Source organism: Pteropus alecto, unplaced genomic scaffold (genome assembly GCF_000325575.1).
Source record: "Pteropus alecto unplaced genomic scaffold, ASM32557v1 scaffold115, whole genome shotgun sequence".
In the NCBI taxonomy this organism is placed as follows: domain Eukaryota; kingdom Metazoa; phylum Chordata; class Mammalia; order Chiroptera; family Pteropodidae; genus Pteropus; species Pteropus alecto.
Window position 1 is genome coordinate 4,335,210 of NW_006436814.1, and position 20,610 is coordinate 4,355,819.

The following is a 20,610-nucleotide window of genomic DNA, read 5'->3' on the forward strand; positions in this document are numbered from 1 at the left end:
TTTTGCGTTTGCTGTTGCAGTAGCTGTTGCGTTCACAACCAGCTGTGACTCTCTAAAGACATGTGGTTTAGAATTTGGCCACAAATAATGAAGCCAAGGTTCACTCAAATCTAAAAAAATGACTTTTTTTAAAACAAACATCAACTACAAAGACAGAGTCTGTCCCTAGATCTCTTTAATGTTTAAAAAAAATATCTTTTGTAAGAGAAAGTTATTGTTCTTTGAATATATTAAAAAAAAAAACCCTAGATGTGAATATTCTCACTCTTTACAGAGCATCCATTATTAGAAGTACTTAATTTTGTCTTGCAGTCTGTAAAGTTACTTTGTGGATAGAACAGTTGCAAGTCTAGTGAATAACATTTGAATTTGTTGAGTTACATATGTTTGAATTTGTTGAGTTATATATATATATCTTTGACAATCAAGCTGATTATTCAGTTAGAACAGAAATCATTAAGAGTATGGAATTAATAGATTCACAGGCATGAGAACCTCATTAAAATTAAGTTTTATGGGTGCTACTTTTTTCTGTGGCCATAGTCTGATGTAGGCTGAGTATATTTTACTGTCGGAATTTTTACTGGAAAAATCATGAAAAAAATTTAAAGTAATGTTAAGACTCTGGGAATCATGTAACTTGTTACTGTTCAGAATGCTTGTTTCTAAATATATAGATGAAAAATTAACATTTATGTGTATCGGGAATGTGTGTGGAAAATCATTTAGATTATTAATTTGTTAACAAGATAAGGCAAAATAGCTGAAAATTCCTTGAGAAATAGAATATGGTTGACAGTTTTATTCAGAGAAAGGAGCCTGTTTTAAATATGTTTCCCCCCCTCTCCAGGATGTGGCTCAGGAATCTGTAGATTTACTGGCGTTCAGCTCTGTTGCAGACGTGGAGTCGCTGGGTCTGGAGAAGCTTAAGTGTGAACTCATGGCCCGGGGGCTGAAGTGTGGGGGCACGCTCCAGGAGCGGGCAGCAAGACTCTTCTCCGTCCGGGGTCTGGCAAGGGAACAAATAGACCCAGCTTTATTTGCCAAGCCTTCGAAAGGGAGGAAGAAGTGAATTTCATCAGAGCCGATTTCATTTCTTTCTTGTCTGGCACGGATAACCTGCGTGATGTTGGCTCGTGGCCACTATTCCTGTTGATATTAAAGCTGACTTTTTAATAACTAAATTCTAACTGGCCTCTTTTTCATCATTACATTTATAGAATTAATGTGTGAAACCAGCTGGTCTGACATTTTTGTGGGAAGATTTTTTTTCCCAACAAATTTAATAACAATAAAGCTTATTCAGATTTTTGGTTTCATCTTGTATCATTTAGGTAAGTTATATTTTCAAGGAATTTATCTCTTTGACCCAAGTTGTCAAATTTGTGGACATGAAGTTATTTAAAATAGTCTCCTCTTATCCTTCAAAAGTCTGTAGGAGCTGCAGTGGTCACTTCTTTTTCATCTGCATTTTCAAATGGTGTCGAGAGAGAGAGAGAGAGCGAGAAAGCCACCGCCACGGCCCCCTTCACGGTGTTAGCAGGGACTCCGTTTATGTAGAAGGATGGTTATCACGCAGAAAACAGCTCTCCACCGAGATGCCGTGGGCAAAACTTGGTAGTAAGTAGTTATCGAAAAACTCAAATGGCTATTCAAAGAGAACACAGGCCTTAAAAGTCGTAGAGAAAGAAAAATCATTTTGTGTGATCTCAAATTGTGCTGCAGTTTGCCAGCTGTGGTCTAGTGGGGGCAGATGGTAGAGAAGTACACACGCTCCACATTTGGCTTAATCTTTCTGAGGATGGAACAAAGTTTCTGTTTGATCTTAGATGTCTATGGGAAAAGGCTAAAGTTTCAAAAAAGAAGTGTATGTGTTTTCTTTATTATCTCCTTTCAGGAATATTTTGGACACTCTCCTTGTTACACGATGGTAGAAACAAACTTATGGAGACATCGCTCTTGGTTTTTCCTGCTTTCCAGTTTTTTTTTTACTATATGTCAACTCCTCCCTCTCTTTTTTGTAAAGTCTCAAGTTTTTATTTGGGCCCAAGAATCATTCTGCTACATTGTCCATCCAGTTTTTTAATTTCATTTTTCATCTTCTCTGGTATTTTCAGAGTACTTTCATTTTCTTTCTTTAATGAAGAGCGTGATGGGCGGTGCACTGTCCTAACCCTTCCGTAGCTGGGAATGATTTTCTGTTGCCTTTGCAGTATCGAATCCTGAGTATTGAATCCTCGGCTTACAGTCTTTTCCTTTCACAATAATAGACATTTGCTATTGTTTTCTGGCATATTGTATTATGGAAGACAAGCTATATGTCTGTTTTGAGTTTTCTGTTTTATTGTATGTGTTTCTCAGACACTTCTGTATTTTTTCTTTATCCTTCAAATTAAAAAATGTCAGGTTATTTCTGGGTGTGGCTTTTTCCTTAATATTTCTTGGTATTGGGTGAGACTTGAGGTCTAAAGACTAGCCTTTTTATTTTAGACCATTATTTTCCTGTTATTTGATTACTGCTTTTATTCTCTGCTATCCCCCGTGGGACCTCATTTTCTGCCATATCCGATCCGCTGCATGACACCGCGCTTGTGTTTGTCAATTCAACAACTAGGTTTTCCCTTGGACAGTCTTTCTCGCACTCAGATTAGTGCCTCTTCATGCTCGCTTCTGTTTCATGGATGTGTTCTCTCGAACAGTGTGTGCATATGCTTTAAGGACTACGAATACCTTTGTTTCTCTTTCATAAGCACAGATTTCCTCTGATTCCTCAAATAAGTTTATTTACAATTAATTCTTTCTCAGTGTGTCCTCACGTGCATGAATTTAGGTCTCGGATGGGATTAGATGTATAAGAGATTTATTGGGCCCTGGTGCAGGAGAAGGGAGGGAGGGTCCAGATGCGGGTTTGACACCCATGGAAGGAGCGGGAAGACAGGCATGGGTGGGAAGAATCTCAGGCTGCAGTGCAGTTACGAAGAGCGTTCAGCAAGGTCGATGGTGAGTCCTTACCCGAAGTCATCTCTTGGAGTCCAGCGTCTCCCTGGACTAGGCCTGCCTGGGTGCCCGTACCGAGCTCACCGGCCAGAAAGGACGGCCTGGGTGGCAACCTGGCAGATGCAGAGGCACCACCCGTTACTTAGCTCCTCACAGCAGAGAATCCGAAGGGTGTATGTCCATGGCTGCCAGGGTATGATTTTTTGTTGCTTAGGATTATTTTTCCAGTTGGGGTACTTGAAAGCAGTTTTCTCCAAATTATGTGGATATCTGTACAAATCTTAAAAAGCACACTCGAAGAGGGAAGGGGGAACTTTAGATCGAGTGGACGTTTACTTTGTCAGATGAGAGGCGATTTCACTTGTGAGGGATTCAGGTGGCCATGCCCAGAGCATTTCTGTTGCGGCGGCATGATGCAGGCTGGGCAGCACCCCCTCCTGCCTGGTGTGGGTAGCCCCTTCGGAGTTGCCAGCTCCAACTGGGCACCGCTCCATTTAGCAAGAGCTGTGAGCGAGCCTTGCTTTGCTCCCCACAGGCAAATGGATCTTAACTGGCAAAGTAAAAAGACCGTAATTCTGAAATTGCCTCTTTCTTGTAGCATTAAAGGCTGGAAGGAAGGGCGTTCACAGCGGCCGGAGACTGACCATCTGGCCATCCTCCCACGTGGCTGTAGTTGGTCCGGCTCTTGCTGGTACACGTGTTGGGGTGTTAATGGTCTTCTGCTGTGCGTCCATTTCGCTTGCTGATGCTTTGGTCACCTCAATGAGAGCTTGCAAAAGGGAGTTAAATATATGTGTGCAGATTACCACCTTGAACCAGCATCCATTAGTGGATTTTTAAGATTAAAAGGGCCCCTCAGAAAGTGCAGTAACTCAACAGCATCTACGAATGGTTCCGATCAAAATCAGGAAGGTACTATCGAACCTCATGGCACTGCTCGCGTGTCTGAACTAGAGTATCACCCGTGAAGGATGCTGTGGGATCCAGGTGGCACCGTGTCACACAGGCTATTGCTATAAGCCAACTGCCTATCAGCCTGTTTCCGGGGAGAACTGTGACTCAGGATGTGCCAGTCTAACCTCCGACAATGGAGAACCGATGCGAATGTTAAATGACCCTCGGCGTGACCTTTGCATTCAGTCTCCATGAGGTTTCCGTCTGAGAATAACTAAGTTAATGTGCTCATCCAAGGCATTTATAGGTCACTGATTCAGGATCACCCCCAGAGTTCAAGGCCACACAAACATGGCCCTGAGTCACAGGATGCTGGTGGGTTAAATCGAAGCATTTGCAGTGACATAAAACAAGTTCAGTTGTCCCTGGAATGCAGGCCGCGTGATGTGGTGGGCTTTAGGACAAGGGCTGTACAGTCACCGATCTGTGTCCAGATCCTGATTTTCCCACTTTCTAGTAGTGTTTCCTCAGAGAAGCTCCATAACCTGGAGCCTCAGTTCCCTAATCCTACCAGCAGAGGGAATCATATCTACTTTTAGGATTGTTAGGATTAAATAGGATAGTAAGGCACCTAGCACAGTGCGTGTGGCAGCTTGTAGTTGCCCAATAAATGGAAGTTATTGGAATACTCTAGAGCAGGGGTCCCCAACTCCTGGCCACACAGCTGGTGAGTGGCGGGTGAGCAAGCAAAGCTTCATCTGCATCTGCAGCTGCTCCCCAGCACTGGCATCACCGCCTCAGCTCCACCTCAGATCCTCAGGCATTAGATTCTTATAGGAGCACCGGTCCCTGATGTCAAAAAGATTGGGGACCGCCACTCCAGAGAGCACCATTATCCAACAGAAATGCAATGTGAGCCATAAATGTAATTAGACAGTTTCCTGTAGTCACATTGAAAAGTACAAAGGAACAGATGAAATTAATGTTAACAATACCTTTATTTAACCCAATATAGTCAAAGTATCATTTCAACATGTAATTAATATAAGGAAATTATCAAGAGGTAGTTTACTGTTTGGGGTGTTGTTTTTCTTTTGTACAAAGTCTTTGAAGTCTGGTGCTTAGGAGCCCCGTGTGACTTGTGGCTGCCGTATCGGACATTGTGACTCTAGAACACATCTAAGGCCAGGCCGCGCGCATGGTAAACAGCTCATCTTAATCCAAACCAGAAGCAGAATCAGGCAGAGGGCACTTGGGGCTCTTCGCATGCTCCTCGCCTCCCTCGGGTGCCGAGACAGTCACACGAAGTGTATGTGAAATGAAACCTTCATGAGCAGTCAAGTGTCCCACGTGCAACGTGGAATTGTATTTTCTGTGGGGACACACACATGCCGGGTTGGCTCAAACAAGTGTGAGCTGTAGTCCGTGACTCTTGGTCTTGCTGGTGCTGGGCTGGGTGACATCCTGGCCAAGTGCCCGTGGTATCTGTTTACTTCTATGAACTGAGCTGTAAGGCATGGCTTGAATTTGCATGGGGTAATAATCAGGCACTTTAAGACTAAAGCATCTTGGAATGAAAAAGTGGTGAGGAGTTAGGAATGCAAACAAATACTCAGTGAAAATGGGCATTCCATACTGAGAAAGTCCCCGGGGCTGGACACCTCAAAGGAATGGTTTAGCGAAGGAATGAGTTTGTCTAGGAAGGCACGTCATGTTGCAGCTCATTTTTAGAACAGCTCACGTGTTACCTCCCCCAGTTGTGAAAGAAACAGTGAGCCTATTATAGAGACCTAGAGCTTCCAGACTTTGTTAATTGTGCATGTCTATCCGTAAAACACTGGAGACGTGCACTGAAGATAGTGTCATTCATCCGTTCAGAGCCTTCCACTGGTCCCCATTTCTCCCTGAATAGAAGCACTTACCTACAAGGGCCTGCAAGCCCTTCTCAGCCTACACTCCTCCCTGACCTCACCCACTCTGTCTCACCCCGCCCCAGCCAAGATGGCGCCTTGCTGTCCCTTGAACAAACTGAACACACCCAAGACACTCCTGGCCCGGATCTCTGCACTGACTGCTCTTTCCGCCTGGAACGGTCTTTCTCCAGCAGTCCACAGAAATGGCTCCCTCACTTCTCACTGTAACTTAAAATGACAGCTACCTCTCCTCTCAGACACATCCCTATCTTTCTTTCCTGCCTATTCTTTTTCATTCACATGACCAATTTTCATTCTGTTTATTTTACTTGTTATTTTATTTGCTTTTTAAATGTCCCTCACCCTGCGTGGAGGATAAACTCCATCAGGGCAGAGATTTTTGTTTGCTTTGTTAGTGCCTAGTGCATAAAAGGTGCTCAACAAATATTTATTGAATGAATAAATGTGCTACTGTACTAATATGATGTATTTTATAAAACAATAAACAAATAGAATTCTGAACATATTCACCGCTCATCAATGGATTCCCTGGAATGCATGGACCTACTTTAAACCTGTGTCGCTTTCTTTGTAGCTTTCGAAGAAGTGGAGGAAGGGGTGCCTTTGAAAGTTGTTGAGGAAAATGACTGGAACTGAATAATTTACCAAAATAAAATCTGAGAGCAGCTGACGTGAGGGCACGGAGGGCAATTCTATAGAAGGGGATTCTGTTGCCCACACCTGCCAACCATCAAAAACGCAACCAGTTTCTGGGAAGAACGAAGATTCTTCCTGCCGCCGGTAGAGGGTGCTGGGCACTAACACATGCGAGCCAAAGCCAGGCAGGATAGATGACTGCTCAGGAGTAAGGTAGGTGGGAGGAAGTCACTTAGAGCCAAGTGATCTGCAGTCTCCCCGCCCACCACACACATACACACACACACACCACCCCCTCACCCCCCAGCCTTGATTTGACCAGGACCTGTCCTTTCTGATGCTCGAATTCTCAGGTTTCACTCTGCTTTCGCTCTACCAGATGTGAATAAATCATTTATGAGCTTGCTGAACACCCCATCAAATTAGTTCTTCTCTCTTCAATAAACAACTCTTTCCTAATCATTTGCTATTGTTTCTGCTGGAGGCGTTTGAGTCTTCCTGAATGTTCGATAATTGCTTTAATTTTTGTGTTATAAAAAAAATTTCTTTTTTGGACTAAAATGGGGTTTTGTACAGCTCTGACGTTCATTTCTGACTGATCCCCACATGTTTTGGTAGGAACTGTAGGCGGTGATGCTTCAGCTCATTACTCCTGCCCCACACTGCCCTGGACGGGCCAAAGAGACCTCTGCCCAGAGCTGGCATCGTGAAAACAAAGAGGCACAAGGAAATATGCTGTCTTTCTCTTTCATTTCTGGAGAAAGCTTCACAGATTGAGTGAAGGGGGACTTCAGGAGAGGAACAACGGAGGGAAATCAGGCTGGGGGTGAGGGAGACAGAACCCCAGCTTCTGTCCTGAAAATCAGAGAGAAATGGCTGCTTTTATTTAAAGTCTGTCTCCCAAGTTACCGCAAGTGAGTGTCTAGGCAGGTGGGGTTCCTCGAAGCGCCCCTTCCTCCATTCCATTCACTCGGTGGCATTAGGGAGGCTCCTAGAACTGCCTAAAAATCCTGAGTGGGCACAGCGAGGTGTGGGGAAGGCAAACTACCAGCATGGCTCCTGCGAGTTGACAGATCTGTCCCCTCCTCTGGGCACAGCGCTCTGGTGTGGGTGTTCGGGGTGTCGTGTTCTTGTGGCTCTGTGACTGTCACACAGGCCTTTGGTAGCTCCAGTCTCCAGGTTCGTCTCCATCTAAATAGCCTCAGTGTGCTTATCGATTGCCATCACCATAAGCAAATACCAGGCCTTTGACTTAGGAACCAAATTTGACTAAAAGATGTTCGCTACCTCTGTATATTGGAGTTCTCTGTAAGATTCTATTGATAAAAAGAGGATTTATCAACAAAACTTAATTTTGAAAGCTTCTAGGCGTTAATTCTTCAAAATATATTGCTATTTTGGAAACATGATTTTTGGAAAATGGATAGTGCAGAACTGAGTGAGGTGGGGAGGGGGCGGGCAACGGTGAAAAATGATGCCGAGATATAAGAATGAAATATTGTAACACCGAGCCACCTCCCAGCAAAGGAGTAGAAGCCCACCTCACCGCTGAGGTGGCTGGCACAGCCCCTCCAGACCCCACTGGCAGCGACCTGAGCTCTGAGCCGGACAGGCCAGCCATGGGTCCAGAGGAGAAGGTGACAGAAAGGCGCCAACCGTCAGGATCTCCGCATTGCCCTTGGCCTCTGCTGAGCCCAGAGGGTTTCTGGATGAAACCCCTTCCCTGAGCCTCCTCCCACCCCTTGGGGACCGAGAGGTCCTGCTCCCTTGCTGTGAGGTGGTATCGTGCCCTCCCACCCTGCCCTCCGATTCCACCTGTGCCCACCTTGGGACAGAGTAGCATTTGGCTGATGGTGGGGCCCATTCTGCTAGCTGTAGAGAGCAGAGACTCACAGCATATTTGACCTCTGTAAGTTCATGTCCCTTATTTGTAAAATAGGGATCATAATTTGTCCCTGTCTCATAAGGTGTTCTCCAGGCTTCAACACTATTTTCCCTGAAGCACCAGTCACGCTGCCTAGTGCTTGCTAGTGCTCTGAGACTGGACTTGTCACCCCGTGCTGTCAGACAAGAGGCCAGGAGTCAGGACCATGGGGAGCTTGCTGAACCAGACGCCCCTGCAACGGGGGCCATGTGGATGGGGTCTGATGCCTGGTGTCCTGCAGCTGGATACGGGCTGGGCTTGGACACTCGCAGTGGCGTTACCTGTGGGTTTTAAAATCTTGCTGAAAAAAATTTTACATATCATATATATTATTAAAGACAATCTGGAAATTAAAACATATTAAATACCATGCTAGCACAACTTCTAGTCCTTCCAAATTGTTATTGTCATTTGTCATTACGTCACAAACGTAGTGACCTGGATGGCAAATCTGCCCACTTCCCCCCGCCCCCACGACCACTGCCCCAACGCCTCTGGCAGGCTGCCAGGTGCTGTGGCCCCCGAGGGCCACTCTGCCTCCCCTCTTGAGCCCCAACCCACAGCTGTGCGTCCTCCACGCAGCGGGCAGAATTACCTTTTGAAAATTTCCTTATCGTGGTAAAATATACGTAAAATAAAATTTACTGTTTTAACCATTTTTAAGTGTATAGTTCGACGGAGTTAAGTACATTCACACTGTTGTGCAACCGTCACTGTCACCATCTCCAGAACCTTTGCATCTCCCCAAACTGAAACTCTGTGTCCATAATCACTAACTCCACCCCCCGCTCCCTGCAACCACCATTCTACTTCCGGTCTCTGAACGTGACTGCTCTAGGCACCTCGTGTAAGTGGAATCACACGGTATTTGTCCTTTTGTGACCGGCTCATTCAGCTTCAGCATAATTAATGTCTTTAAGGTGCAGCCATGTTGTACCTGTATTAGAATGTCCACCGATTTTAAGGCTGAATAATAGTTCATTGGATGTATATACCACATTTTGATTATCCACTAGAATTATCTTTTAAAATGCAAATGAGATCATGTCCCTTCTTTGCTGAACACTCCTCAGTGGCTTCCCATGGCTCCCTGAATTAGAGCCGTGCCGTGGCCTGGGGCCCCTTCCTCCAGCCTCTGCCCCTTCTCCGCTGTGCTCCAGCCACCCGGACGGCTTCCCGATCCGGAACCCAGCAAGCTCTTTCTCATCCCCGCTGCCCCCTCTGCCTGGGACCGTCTCCTCCACTCCCTTTCCCGCCGGTCCATTCTCATCCCGGACGCGGGCTCCTCCTGCGGCCACCCCAGTCCCTCTCTCTTTCATTGCCCTGTTTACTTCTTCTGTTATCTCTTCTTTGGTGTCTTGTTTATCGTCTGTCTCCTCTCACTGGATGGAGAGCTTCACAAGACAGTGGCCATCTGGGTCGCGACCACGCCGAGTGCCTGGCTGAATGGGGGGTGTGGCCTGGCGCGACTTATTGTCACTCGCTCGCTTGTTCTAAATGCTCATTTATAAAAATATGGCCTTAGAAGGGCCCGAACTAGATATAGAATTCGCGGTTTATCCATACTCTTCCTGATCATTTAGCTGGACTGAAGGTCTGTTTCTCCTGACATCAAATCTTCGGAGGGGATGCTGACAGCGCCCATCTTTTCCTTCCCGGCAACTTTGCAAAGACGTAGGGAGACAGAAGAACTGAGGATATTGGGTAAAATAAAGAGTTTAAAAAAGAAATATATCACGTCTTTGAACCATAGGAAAAAGGAAGCTAAGGGTAACATAAATAGTTTGAAAAATTTCCAGAAAAATAGCAAAATTCTACTCATCTATATTTAAAAGTATGTAATGGGGGGGAAATCTATTTGGCAAATCCAAAAAGTAATTTATTTTCAAATTACACATATCTATAGAAACACATAAAAATATATCGTTAGAGAAAGATGAAAAGATCCTAAAAAGAAAAACCCTTACTTAATTTAGAGTGCAGGCAACGATCTAAGTGACGCATTCGCATAATTTTTATGTATTGCAACTATCTCCTCCTACTCTCATCTTGCCTTTTCATTACTGGTATCTTAGAATAAATGTATTATGGACTATAACATACATATAGAACAGTGAATAAATTGTAATGTAGAATGTGAAATTTTTACAGATGAGCTGTATAACCAGCATCCAGTTTGAGAATCAGAACATTACCAGCATCCTCTGGGATTGACCAGTACATGACATTGCCTGGAAGCAGGCCCTGGGGCCACCCAGAAGAGAGGGTGGGAAGAGCCGGCATCCCTGACTTGGGTCTCAGCCATACGCTTCCTGACTTACTTGGGTCTCAGTCATACGCTTCCTGACTTAGCACCTTATTTCTTTTAGGCCGTCTCTTATTTCTTCAGGTGCCCTGAGCTGGGAGAATATATTTACCATGGATGCAATCAAGAGATTACATCCAGAATATATAAAAAGTTGCTGCAAATCCATGAGGAAACCAAGCACGCAATAGAAAAACCAGCAGAGGAAATCAAAATGGCCCATAAACATCGGAAAAGCCTTCAGTCCCACTGATAATCAGGAGGATGGAAAACGAAGGCAGTAAGATTTCCTTTCAGTCCGACCTCACATCAGATTAGCAACATGGAGGCGCTTGATGAAGGGAGGGTGAGGATGCGAGAAAATAAGTTCTCTGAGACAGATTTGGGTGGGGTCTGCAAATTGGTAGACAGTTCTTGGAGGGCAATTTGGCAGAATCTGATAAAACTGTAAAATATGCACACCTTCTACCCTGTATCTACCGTAGAGAACTACACATGTATATTACACCAGTAGAAGTGTATATGAACTATATCGTCTCTGTATATAAATATTTATCATACATTATATTATACCAATCTGCCACTAGAGTACCAATACGGACATATCCATACACAGGTACACAAAGGGGAATGCTCGAGAGTTTGCAGTGCAGCACTGAAGATCCAAAATCTTCGAGAGAAAACAAACATTAATATAATAGTAGATCATTAGAATGGCATCTAACTTTTCATTAGCAACCCTAATTGCCCTGTTTACTAGAAGTCAATAGAGCAATGCCTTAACACTTCTAACGAAAAATGATTTCGAAACTAGAATTCTACACCCAGCCAAACAAATCAAAAAGATACTTTCAGACATTTAAGCTTCCTTTCTAAGAAAGGTGCTCGAAGATGTATTCCAGCAAAATGAAGGGGAAAACAGAAAGAGGGGAAGGGATCTAGAAAACAGTGGATTGGGCCCAAGATGGCAGTGGAGGGAAATCCCAGTGGTGACCGTGTAGACCTTGAGAAGAGCCTCGTCCCAGTGTAAGCAACAGAATGGAGGCCTCTGGAAGCAGGCACGGTGTCTCTAGGAAAAAAAATGGAATCTTCTGCAATAAACAGATGGGGAAAAGCTGAATAATATTGAAGATACGGTGAAGACACATTATTTTGCCAGCAAGGAGAAAAGTAATCAGCAACTCTGAGAAAAATGAAAGGCTGAACGAGAAAATCATGGTCTAAATATGAAGCAAATTTAAAATAAGGTAGATTGGGAACAATGGATGGAGTATCAAGAAAAGAATATCCATTTGTCTTCGATGCCAGAAACACTTTTCTTTGAGTGGCCCAAGGTTTATTTTGGAACCATAGTAAGATAAATATAACCATAGCATCCTTTTGGGCTCTGTAATAAATACTATTTACATAATTGCGGTAACGTAAATGTTACTTATTAGTTTTCAGCATTTAAAATCAACTCATAAGCAAGGACTGAGCACAATGTTAAGGTTACCAAGGTTGACAATGTGAAAATTAGAGTGTGGCTGGTAGAGGACATGACCGTGGCCCTTGCACAGTCTTGTATGTGTTGGTTACTAGTTTCCTGAATGAATACGATCTAAAGAAACAAAGGTTTTAGCATACTGTTTAAATTCTCCAAAGTGACGAAAGGAACTAAAATTACCAATGTGTTTATTAAAAATTTGAGAGGAGACCTAAGTAAGCATACTGTTTATGGTTTGGGAGGTAAACCATCAGCAGTGATGTTTGAAGAGTGGGAAAGGATGGAGTGAGACAGTGTTGCTTTTCCTTATAAACGCTTCTTTGCGATTTGATTTTGTACCATAGATACGTCTTTGATCTCCGCCCCCCCCGCCCCGCCCCCGTCCCCTCAACTCATCAGCTCCCACCAGGAACTTCTCAGAGAGCCTAGAGACCAAGAGGCAGGCCAGATGCTCAAAGGACAGCTTAGAGCTGCGTGGCAGAGGAAGCAAAAAGTGTTTGCAGGAGGTGTAGGGGCTGCTTGGTGGCTGGAGTGTCACGTTCCCTAATGAACACGCAGGGAGGAGGTAAAACGTGCCGGCAGCTTCTCACCGGAGTGGATGGCAAAAGCTCGTTTCCTTTCCGTGATAACTGCAGCACGGAGCTATTGATAAAATGCTTAAGTGTCTGCGAAAAGGATCGTCCCAGCAGGACCGAGTTAATCCTAGAGATTTCTCCATGCTCATTATTATGTATTTTATTTGCTCGGCCCGCCTTTCCAATTACCTCTCAGAATGTGCAAATCCTTCCCCGCTTTATCAGCCTTGCTCCGGAGATTAGAGGATCCGGCAATGACCTTCATTGTCAACACCACTGGCTCCGCTGGGGCTCTCCCTGGGGACGGGTCGGACCTCTGGCTCCACACTGATGAACCTACAGCCTAGAAAACATGATCTGATCAAACCTTTAAGGATTTTCCATCTAGAACAGGGTGAGCCTAAAGTAAGGCCACGGGAATCACATGAGGTCAGGAGCATTGGGTCCCCTGCTCTGTCCCTGACCATCTTTGGCCGTGTCTCCAAGGGCAGAGAGGCGGTCAAGGGTATGTTGACAGGTGAAAACAGAACATGTTATCAGATACTGACGTTGTCACGTGCCTGGGCTTGTGCAGGTTCAGGCCATCCTAGAAGCGCATACAAGATTCAGCGTTACACTGGGGAAGATGACCAGGGGTTAGGTGGCAGCGTAGGAGAGACACTTGTCACTGTCTGTCCATCTGCCAAGTGTCTACATTTTTCAACATGAAAGTTGTATGTGGTGGTTACTAGTTTCCTGAATGAATACCGGCTTTACTTTGGACTAAGAACTCAGGTCTCTTGGTCCAAATTTCCAAAATTTTACCAAAAAGGGGCTCATCCCTACCTCTCTCTCAGCGAACACTGTGCGAACACGTGATTTGCAGGGCACCGTGCTGGGCGTGATGACAGAATCAAATGAGAGGGTGTCTGTTCCTTGCCACTACTGTGCTCCATCGGAAGACCTCACGTGAGCATCTCTCTCCAGAATGTCGGAAGGAACGTCAGTCAGCTGTTTTCATGAGCAACCAAGGGCATCCAGAGCACGCAGTGATAAACTGCGCAGGGAGAGATGGCGTGGGCAGAACATCAGAGAGGGGTTTTCACGAAGGAAGTGAGATTTATCGGAGACCTGCCAGTGAGAACATTGCAAAGGCAAAGAAGAGATGAAGGGCATTTCGGTTAAGGAAGAAGAGTGAACAAATACATGACCGACCAGGGACTCTTCTGTGAGGGGCCAGACCGCTGAGTGAAGGGGGGCTGTGATGGAACAGGACATGGGGACGGGAAGGCCAGCTGGGCCTGAGGAGAGCCTCCAGCTTGAGCCCCGGCTGGCCCCGGAAGCTACAGATTAGGGGCCGCCCAGGCAGAGAGGCACAGTTCAGAATCAGCACCCTAGTCTCCTGCCTCCTATATTTTCTTGGAAGTGAAAATATTCAGAATTAACAAAGCTGTAGGAAAAGACATAAAAGGTTGTGTTGTTGTTTTTTGTGTTTTTTTTTTCAGGAGAGGATGGTGAAGAAACAGAAACTTAGAGGAAAATTTTGACCTACATAATGTTCACTTAAGAGTGTTAAATGGTAAACTTAATTTGCATCTAATATGCTCATATTCGGAGTACTTAGAAAGAGAAAAAAAAAAACCTCTTTTCACCTATTCTTACTCTCGAATTTTCAGGGAAACTCTGAGAAGGATTTCAGGAAAAAAGTCTTTTCTATTTTTTTTTCCCGACCGTCTTCTTGCCTCTCCTCACAGCCAATCAGAAAGCTGAGGGATCATCTGGACCGGCTGGACTGCGGACCATGCGATGAGACGGTTTTTCCTCACAGGCCTGCCATCACGCTCCCCCAGCCTCGCCCCGCTTCTCAAACCTAAAGTGGAGAGGAACATTAACACCCAGATGCCTGCTTGTGCCCCCAGCCGAGCCCCCTCAGGAGGCCTGGGTCCAGGAATCTGTGGTTACCAGGTTCCTCAGGTGACTCCGGGCAGAAGTCACCGTCCCCAGGGACTCCCCCGCGGAACGAAACCAGACTTGGTGGGAGGCGGGAGGTGCCGGAACAAGGGTTGTAGAATAGGAACGACCTGGGTGGAGCGAGGAATAATGGGCCACCCCAAAGCTCAGGAGCAGCTGGCATCGCGGCTCTGTGGGGAACAGCACCAGGTCAGGGGGCGCCCCTGCAGAAACCATGGAACCCTGTGCAGAGGGGACAGAGCAGCTGAAGGGCTGGGTGATCTCACAGCTGTCTGGGTTGCAGAAGACCTGTCCTAAGTGTCCTCAGGCCTACAGGACACACATGGGAGTGTGAAGCGTCTGAATTCTCGCATGGGAGTGTGAAGCGTCTGAATTCTCGTACAGTGTTCACACAATTACACTTAGAGCATTTGTGGCATATTCTCTCTGAAAAAAAAAAAAAAATCTTAACACAATTAAAAAAATCCCGAACAACACAGGTCCCTAAACAGTATGGGCTTTTTCCGCCTTTCAAAGCCTTGGGGGAGAGCAATCTGATTCAGACAGCTTTGTAAGCCGTCTCCCCTCCCCCATTGTCAGAGGAGGCTGTTTTACGGTTTTTCTGCTTTTCAAGCCCATCCTGACCCCACAAACCAGAGACCAGACCCTCCACCCAGAGGGAAGGCCTGGTCCCCTCTCTGCATGACAAAGGACAGCTGCTCTCCTCCTGAGGACTGAGTCCCTTGTAAAAAGTCTCCCAATCCACATTTCTGGTCTTCTTTTGCCACTAGCTAATTGCTCAATTATTTTATTTCCCCAACAAAACCTCAGTCTGCCTGGAATCCACATTCAGGACCAGGAGCCTGTGTCCAGAAAGCCACAGGAGTCTGGAAATTTGTCCTCCGTCTGTCTGCTTCTCATGCCTGTCCCGCTCAGCCCAGCCCCAGCCCTGGAGTGACTGGGTCCCCAGCCCGCCTGCGGGGGACGGCTGCGTCCCGCTGGCTTCAGGGGTCCTCCAGGACTGTGCCCTGCAAACAGCCTGAAGGTGTGGAAGGGACTTTGGGCTGGGAATCCGAAGCCTTGACTTTACTGTGTGAGCTCACGGACGTTGTCACCTCTTTGAGCCTCGGTTTTCTCAGCTTTAAAAACTGGGAGAGGACAATGGCCTGGATAGTCCGTTTCACTTCTGATTCTACAAAGAATCAGCATCATTCGTACGGTAAGCCCTCCCTTAACGTCGACCATGGGCTCTCAGAAACTGTGGCTTTATACAAAACGGCGAACGAGGAAACCAGTTTTGCCAAAGGCCGACTGGTTGGAACTAAAGCACCTGCCGCATATTTCTGGTCACAAAAACATCCCCAAACTTCCAAATAAAGACCCCAAACACTTCTAACATCAAACATTGACGTAAATGCGAGCTATACATACATCGAAGAAAAAGGAATGAAAACAAGTAAGGTCACACTATTTTCCAACCCGCTGACTGCAGTGCGGGGTCCCTGTGGCCGGAGCCTCTCCCGGCAGCTCAGGGCGCCAGGAGGACCCACCTGGACAGGACGCCTGTCATTCACAAGGCCACTCACAGATACTCACTCAGCCCAGGACAATTTAGACACACCGATGGACTTAACTGCACATCTTTGGGACGTGGGAGGAACCCAGAGTCCCCAGAGAAAACCCGTGCAGACGTGAGGAGAGCGTGCCGACCCACACAGAATGCGCAACGAAAGGACACTGGACAAAACCACAGTGTTCGCGGAATCATTTCCCTCTGATTGTAACAGGGGGAAGGTGGAGGACGGGGCACCTTGCCAGATCAACCCTCCAGGGGCGTGAAATGCTCCCCGGCTCTCCCTCCTTAAGGGAGGTGCCCACAACTGAGAGGAAGCCGTGGGCCATCTGCCCAGGCCATCAGTGGCCACTTGGAGCTCAAGCTATTCCCAGCAGGCAGGACCGGTCCTCAGTCAGGGACCCCAGAGGGGACTCTGTGCTGAGAGGCCAGCCGGAGAGCACCAGTGAGACCTCTGTGGGGTGGCAGAGAATCCAGCGGAAGAGGATCTTTCTGGAAAATGTTTCGATTTAACTTGTTACCCGAGGTGCAGAAGGGGTCTGACCCGCTGGGACTCCCCTGGGTCCTCAGTCCTGAGGCGTCTCCCTGGTGGGAGAGAGCCTTGTGTGGGCGCACACTGTCAGGGAGCAGCAGTACCAGGGGCCTGGCCTCCCTCAGCTCGGTGCCAGCGGGGCCCTGTTGAAACCACCACGTGGACCCAAATGTCCCCATTGTGAGTTGCCAGCCCCGGAGCGCTCCCAGGGGTCTAGATGTTGGGGGCCTGGTGAGGGGATCATGGCATGCAAAGGCAGTCTGGGTGTTATATCCGTGGCACCACCCTGGCCAGTGATAAGCCACAGGGCTTCCTGTCACCCAGTGGCCAGGGTGGTGGACTTTGCATATTTATGGAACACCAGCCCAGGACAGCTCTCGGGGACTAAGGGCCATGGGTCCTGCGCCGCCTGTAAATGTGACACTTCTGCACCTTTTGGCCCAACTTGAAGCCCAAATGTTTGCATCAAATAAGTCTTTTCCCTGCTAATCACCACTTGCAAAGAAAAGCATCAGCAAGGCTTTTGAAGAAGGCCACACGTGTCACATAGAGCAGGAGGGCCTGTTGGGGCCTGACGGAGAGGTGGCGCCTTATATTTCAGGGGTGTTCAAACTCTGTGAGACGTGAGCCCCAAGATGGGATTTGAATTCCTCCTCGCGAATTACACAGATTCTGTGGAAATAGAGGGGGGAGGCGGAAGGGGAGCAGGGAAGCAGTGGAGGCCGCAGTCCGTCAGCCCCGGAGACCCTCCTGGGTTCAGCTGTCAGGATGTCTGTATTTCCTCTTACTTTGCCTGGCGTCCCTATTTGACAGACTCCGTTTCCTTCCCTTTGAACAACCCTAGCCCTAGCACTTCCTACCTGTGTGACCTTGGCCAAGTCAGATAACAGGCTTATACCTGTCTTTTCACCTCTGAAACGGGAACATGAGTGGCACATTGTTGTGAGGATAGAGTTACTGTACTTAAAACACTCGGGGCCGGTGTGCGGCCCAGATGCACGATCAGCCAGCGAAGGCTATTATCCTAAGCCCCCCTCCCCCACCTTACTACTAAAAAACCCTTCACGCTTACGCCTGTGGCGGCAATTTCCAAGGGGAGTTCTCCCTGTGAGTACCAGAAGGTTCTCTCTTCCCCTGCCTGGGACATGTGAGTAGCACAGCGGCAGGGGGATGGCACAAGGGTGTACCCACAGAGGAGGCAGTGTCCCCCTCTGCTGGAAGTGGAAGAGGAGGCGCGCCTTGCCCACTGAGCCCCTTGGCCCTCACCTGCAGCCATCATCCTCACTGTCCTCACCCTCAGTCCACGGGAAGTGAGCCTTTCGAGTTTGGGGAAGGGTTTCCTCCTGCACATCCTCAAGTCCCCTGGGCCAGGAGGGGCCTCTGGGGACAGGTGCCTGTGTTGACCCCCCTGCTTGCTGACGGTCTTTAACCATGTGGTGTTCTGACTTTGCATGCAGGAGATCTGGGGCAGGTGCTGACACCTGCCTCCCAGGGCTGCCGTGAATACACGTCCAGAGTTTAGCGCAGAGTCTGGCACAGAGAGAGCCCTCGAGAAACGATTGTTCCTCTGGTTGTCGCCGTGTTTAGAAAACCCGCACGGGCAGATAATGACGGCGGCGAAACTTTACATGGGCTTACTATGCACCGGGCACTGGGCTAAACATCTTACCCGTGTTAATTCATTTAATCTTCATACCAGCCCTATGGAGTAGACTCGATATTATCGCCTCTTCCTTCAGATGAGTAAACTGAGGCACTGAGTAGTTAAGGAACTTGCCGGCAGGTCAAACAGCCAGCAGCAAGCAGCAGACCCCATATTCGATCCCAGCCAGTGTTTGAGGAGGCACTGGGGGCTCCCGCCCACCCCAATATGCCCAGTACCTGCAGCTTTGGACAGGACATGACTCTTCCCGGGTTCCTGACCCTTCACCCTTCTCTAGGCATGACGGGGCTGGGTCTGAGACCCGGTGGTGTGAGCCGGCGGCCAGGCTCACTGCACAGCGCACTCCCCAGAAGGATGCTGTGCCTGAGGGGTCTCTCCCTCTGTGGTGGTGTGACTACAAGGACACCGCAGAAGTCCTTGGAGCTGCCAGATTCCCTGTCCGGACAGCACCTAGCTTCCTTCTGTCACGAGGGAGGACAAGGTCCCCTGCGGGACTGTGGAGAGCAGAGGAGGGAGACTTTCAAGGACTGAAGAACGGAAGGAGATGACTCACGGGGCTTCTGTGGAAGTGCCCGGAACAGGCAGGGATGCAGAATCCTTTCCCTGCGTCCTTCTCGGTGAACTAACCTAGACCCAGACTGGCCTCCAGGAAAGACACTTAAATGGCTGGCTTGTGGGACTCCTTTTCACAGAACAGACTCGCTTTTGCATAGACTAGGACCCGGGTAGGGCCAGGGAACTTCAACAGGCACTGTAATTATTATAGAGCTACCAGACAGCAGCATCCAGACAGCCTTTGTGCCCTCTCTAGACAGCCCCCTGCTCGGGCTCATGGACCTGTCTGGCTGCTGAGCTCCCGGGAGGGTGAGGGGTGTGACCTCCCTTCCTCCCTCCCTCCCACCATCCAGGCCCAGCCCAGGGCTGGCTATAAAGCCTGCCCAGCCTGGCTCCTAGCATACCCAGGGGGACCCTCCTAGAGCCTCCCAGGGACACATCCACCCTGCTCCTCCTCCTGAGAAGCATCATGAGGTCCCTGTGGCTCTGCTGGGCGCTCTGGGCCCTGCCCCTGACCGGCCCCGGGGCAGCCATGACCGAGGAGCAGATCCTGGGCAGCCTGCTGCAGCAGCTGCACCTTAGCGAGGTGCCCATCCTGGACCAGGGCGACGTGGAGAGTCTGGTCACCCCTGCCCACGTGAGGGCCCAGTACGTGGCCCTGCTGCAGCGCAGCCATGGGACCCGATCCCGAGGGAAGAGGTTCAGCCAGAACTTCCGAGGTGAGGCCCTCCCTCCCTGCTGCACCCTGGTCCTTGGGGGGAGGCGGGGCTGAGGCTGGATGTGCCTGTCTGGGAAGGCTGTCCGGGGCCCCTCTCTGGGCCTGGGGCTCACTCCCTCAGTGCCCAGAGCTAAACCCAAGGGCCCCAGGGCGAGGACGCTGATCCACATGTCAGCTGCCCCTGTTAGCTCAGGGCACCAGAACTGCCCCTTTGGCTGCTGGAGATTGTTACAAACGAGGACCAGGCTCTACAGGGCAGTGAGGAGGGACAAGGACTGTGCACCGAGGTCCCCATCCAGGGTGTCAGGCTGATCCACTGCCAAAGCCAAGGCCTTAGAGAAGAGGAGGGTGGAGAGGAGAAAGCAGAGCCCCGGGAGCGTGCCTGGGTACGGGTGGGCAGGGTGCTGGGGGCAGAAGAACCCTGGCTGGGCCCAGAGTGCCCGGGTGAGTCAGGGCTTCTTGGGTTCTGTTTTCATACCACCACTAGTGGCCTGACCTTGAACAAAGGGCTTTAAAATCACTTCTGAACCTGTTTGCTGCTCTGCAACAATGCTCTGACTACGTGTGCCCTGTCTGCTGGCATCGTGAGCATTAAAGTGTGTACTGTGGGTGGAAACGTGCTGGGGTAACCGAGAGTTATTAAAGTATTAACACCAGGTCACTCAGCTGTCAGGGATGCAGCGGCCCAAATCCTACTGCAGCCCCTGCCTCTCTGGTCCTAGACTAGACTCAGTGCCCCCAGGCGAGGATGCTAATCTGCATCTCAGCTGTCCCCGCTCACTCAGGCAGGGCTTGAGGCTGCCCCTTCCTGCTGGTGGAGATTGTTATAAACAAACCCACAGACCTAAGGGGGATTTTTGGGTAACGCAGCTTGGCCCAGGGGCTGTTC

General features: G+C 48.4%; 1 protein-coding gene across 1 annotated transcript in view; it reads left to right on the top strand.

Annotated features, from left to right (window-relative positions):
• Positions 1-1,312, top strand: part of SDE2 (SDE2 telomere maintenance homolog) — a 12,403-nt gene extending 11,091 nt beyond the window's left edge. The window contains exon 7 of the mRNA XM_006914273.3: positions 851-1,312. Coding sequence (XP_006914335.1) covers positions 851-1,072 — 222 coding nt within the window. The 3' untranslated portion in view covers positions 1,073-1,312. The remainder of the gene's footprint in view (positions 1-850) is intronic.
• Positions 1,313-20,610: the final 19,298 nt, after the last annotated feature.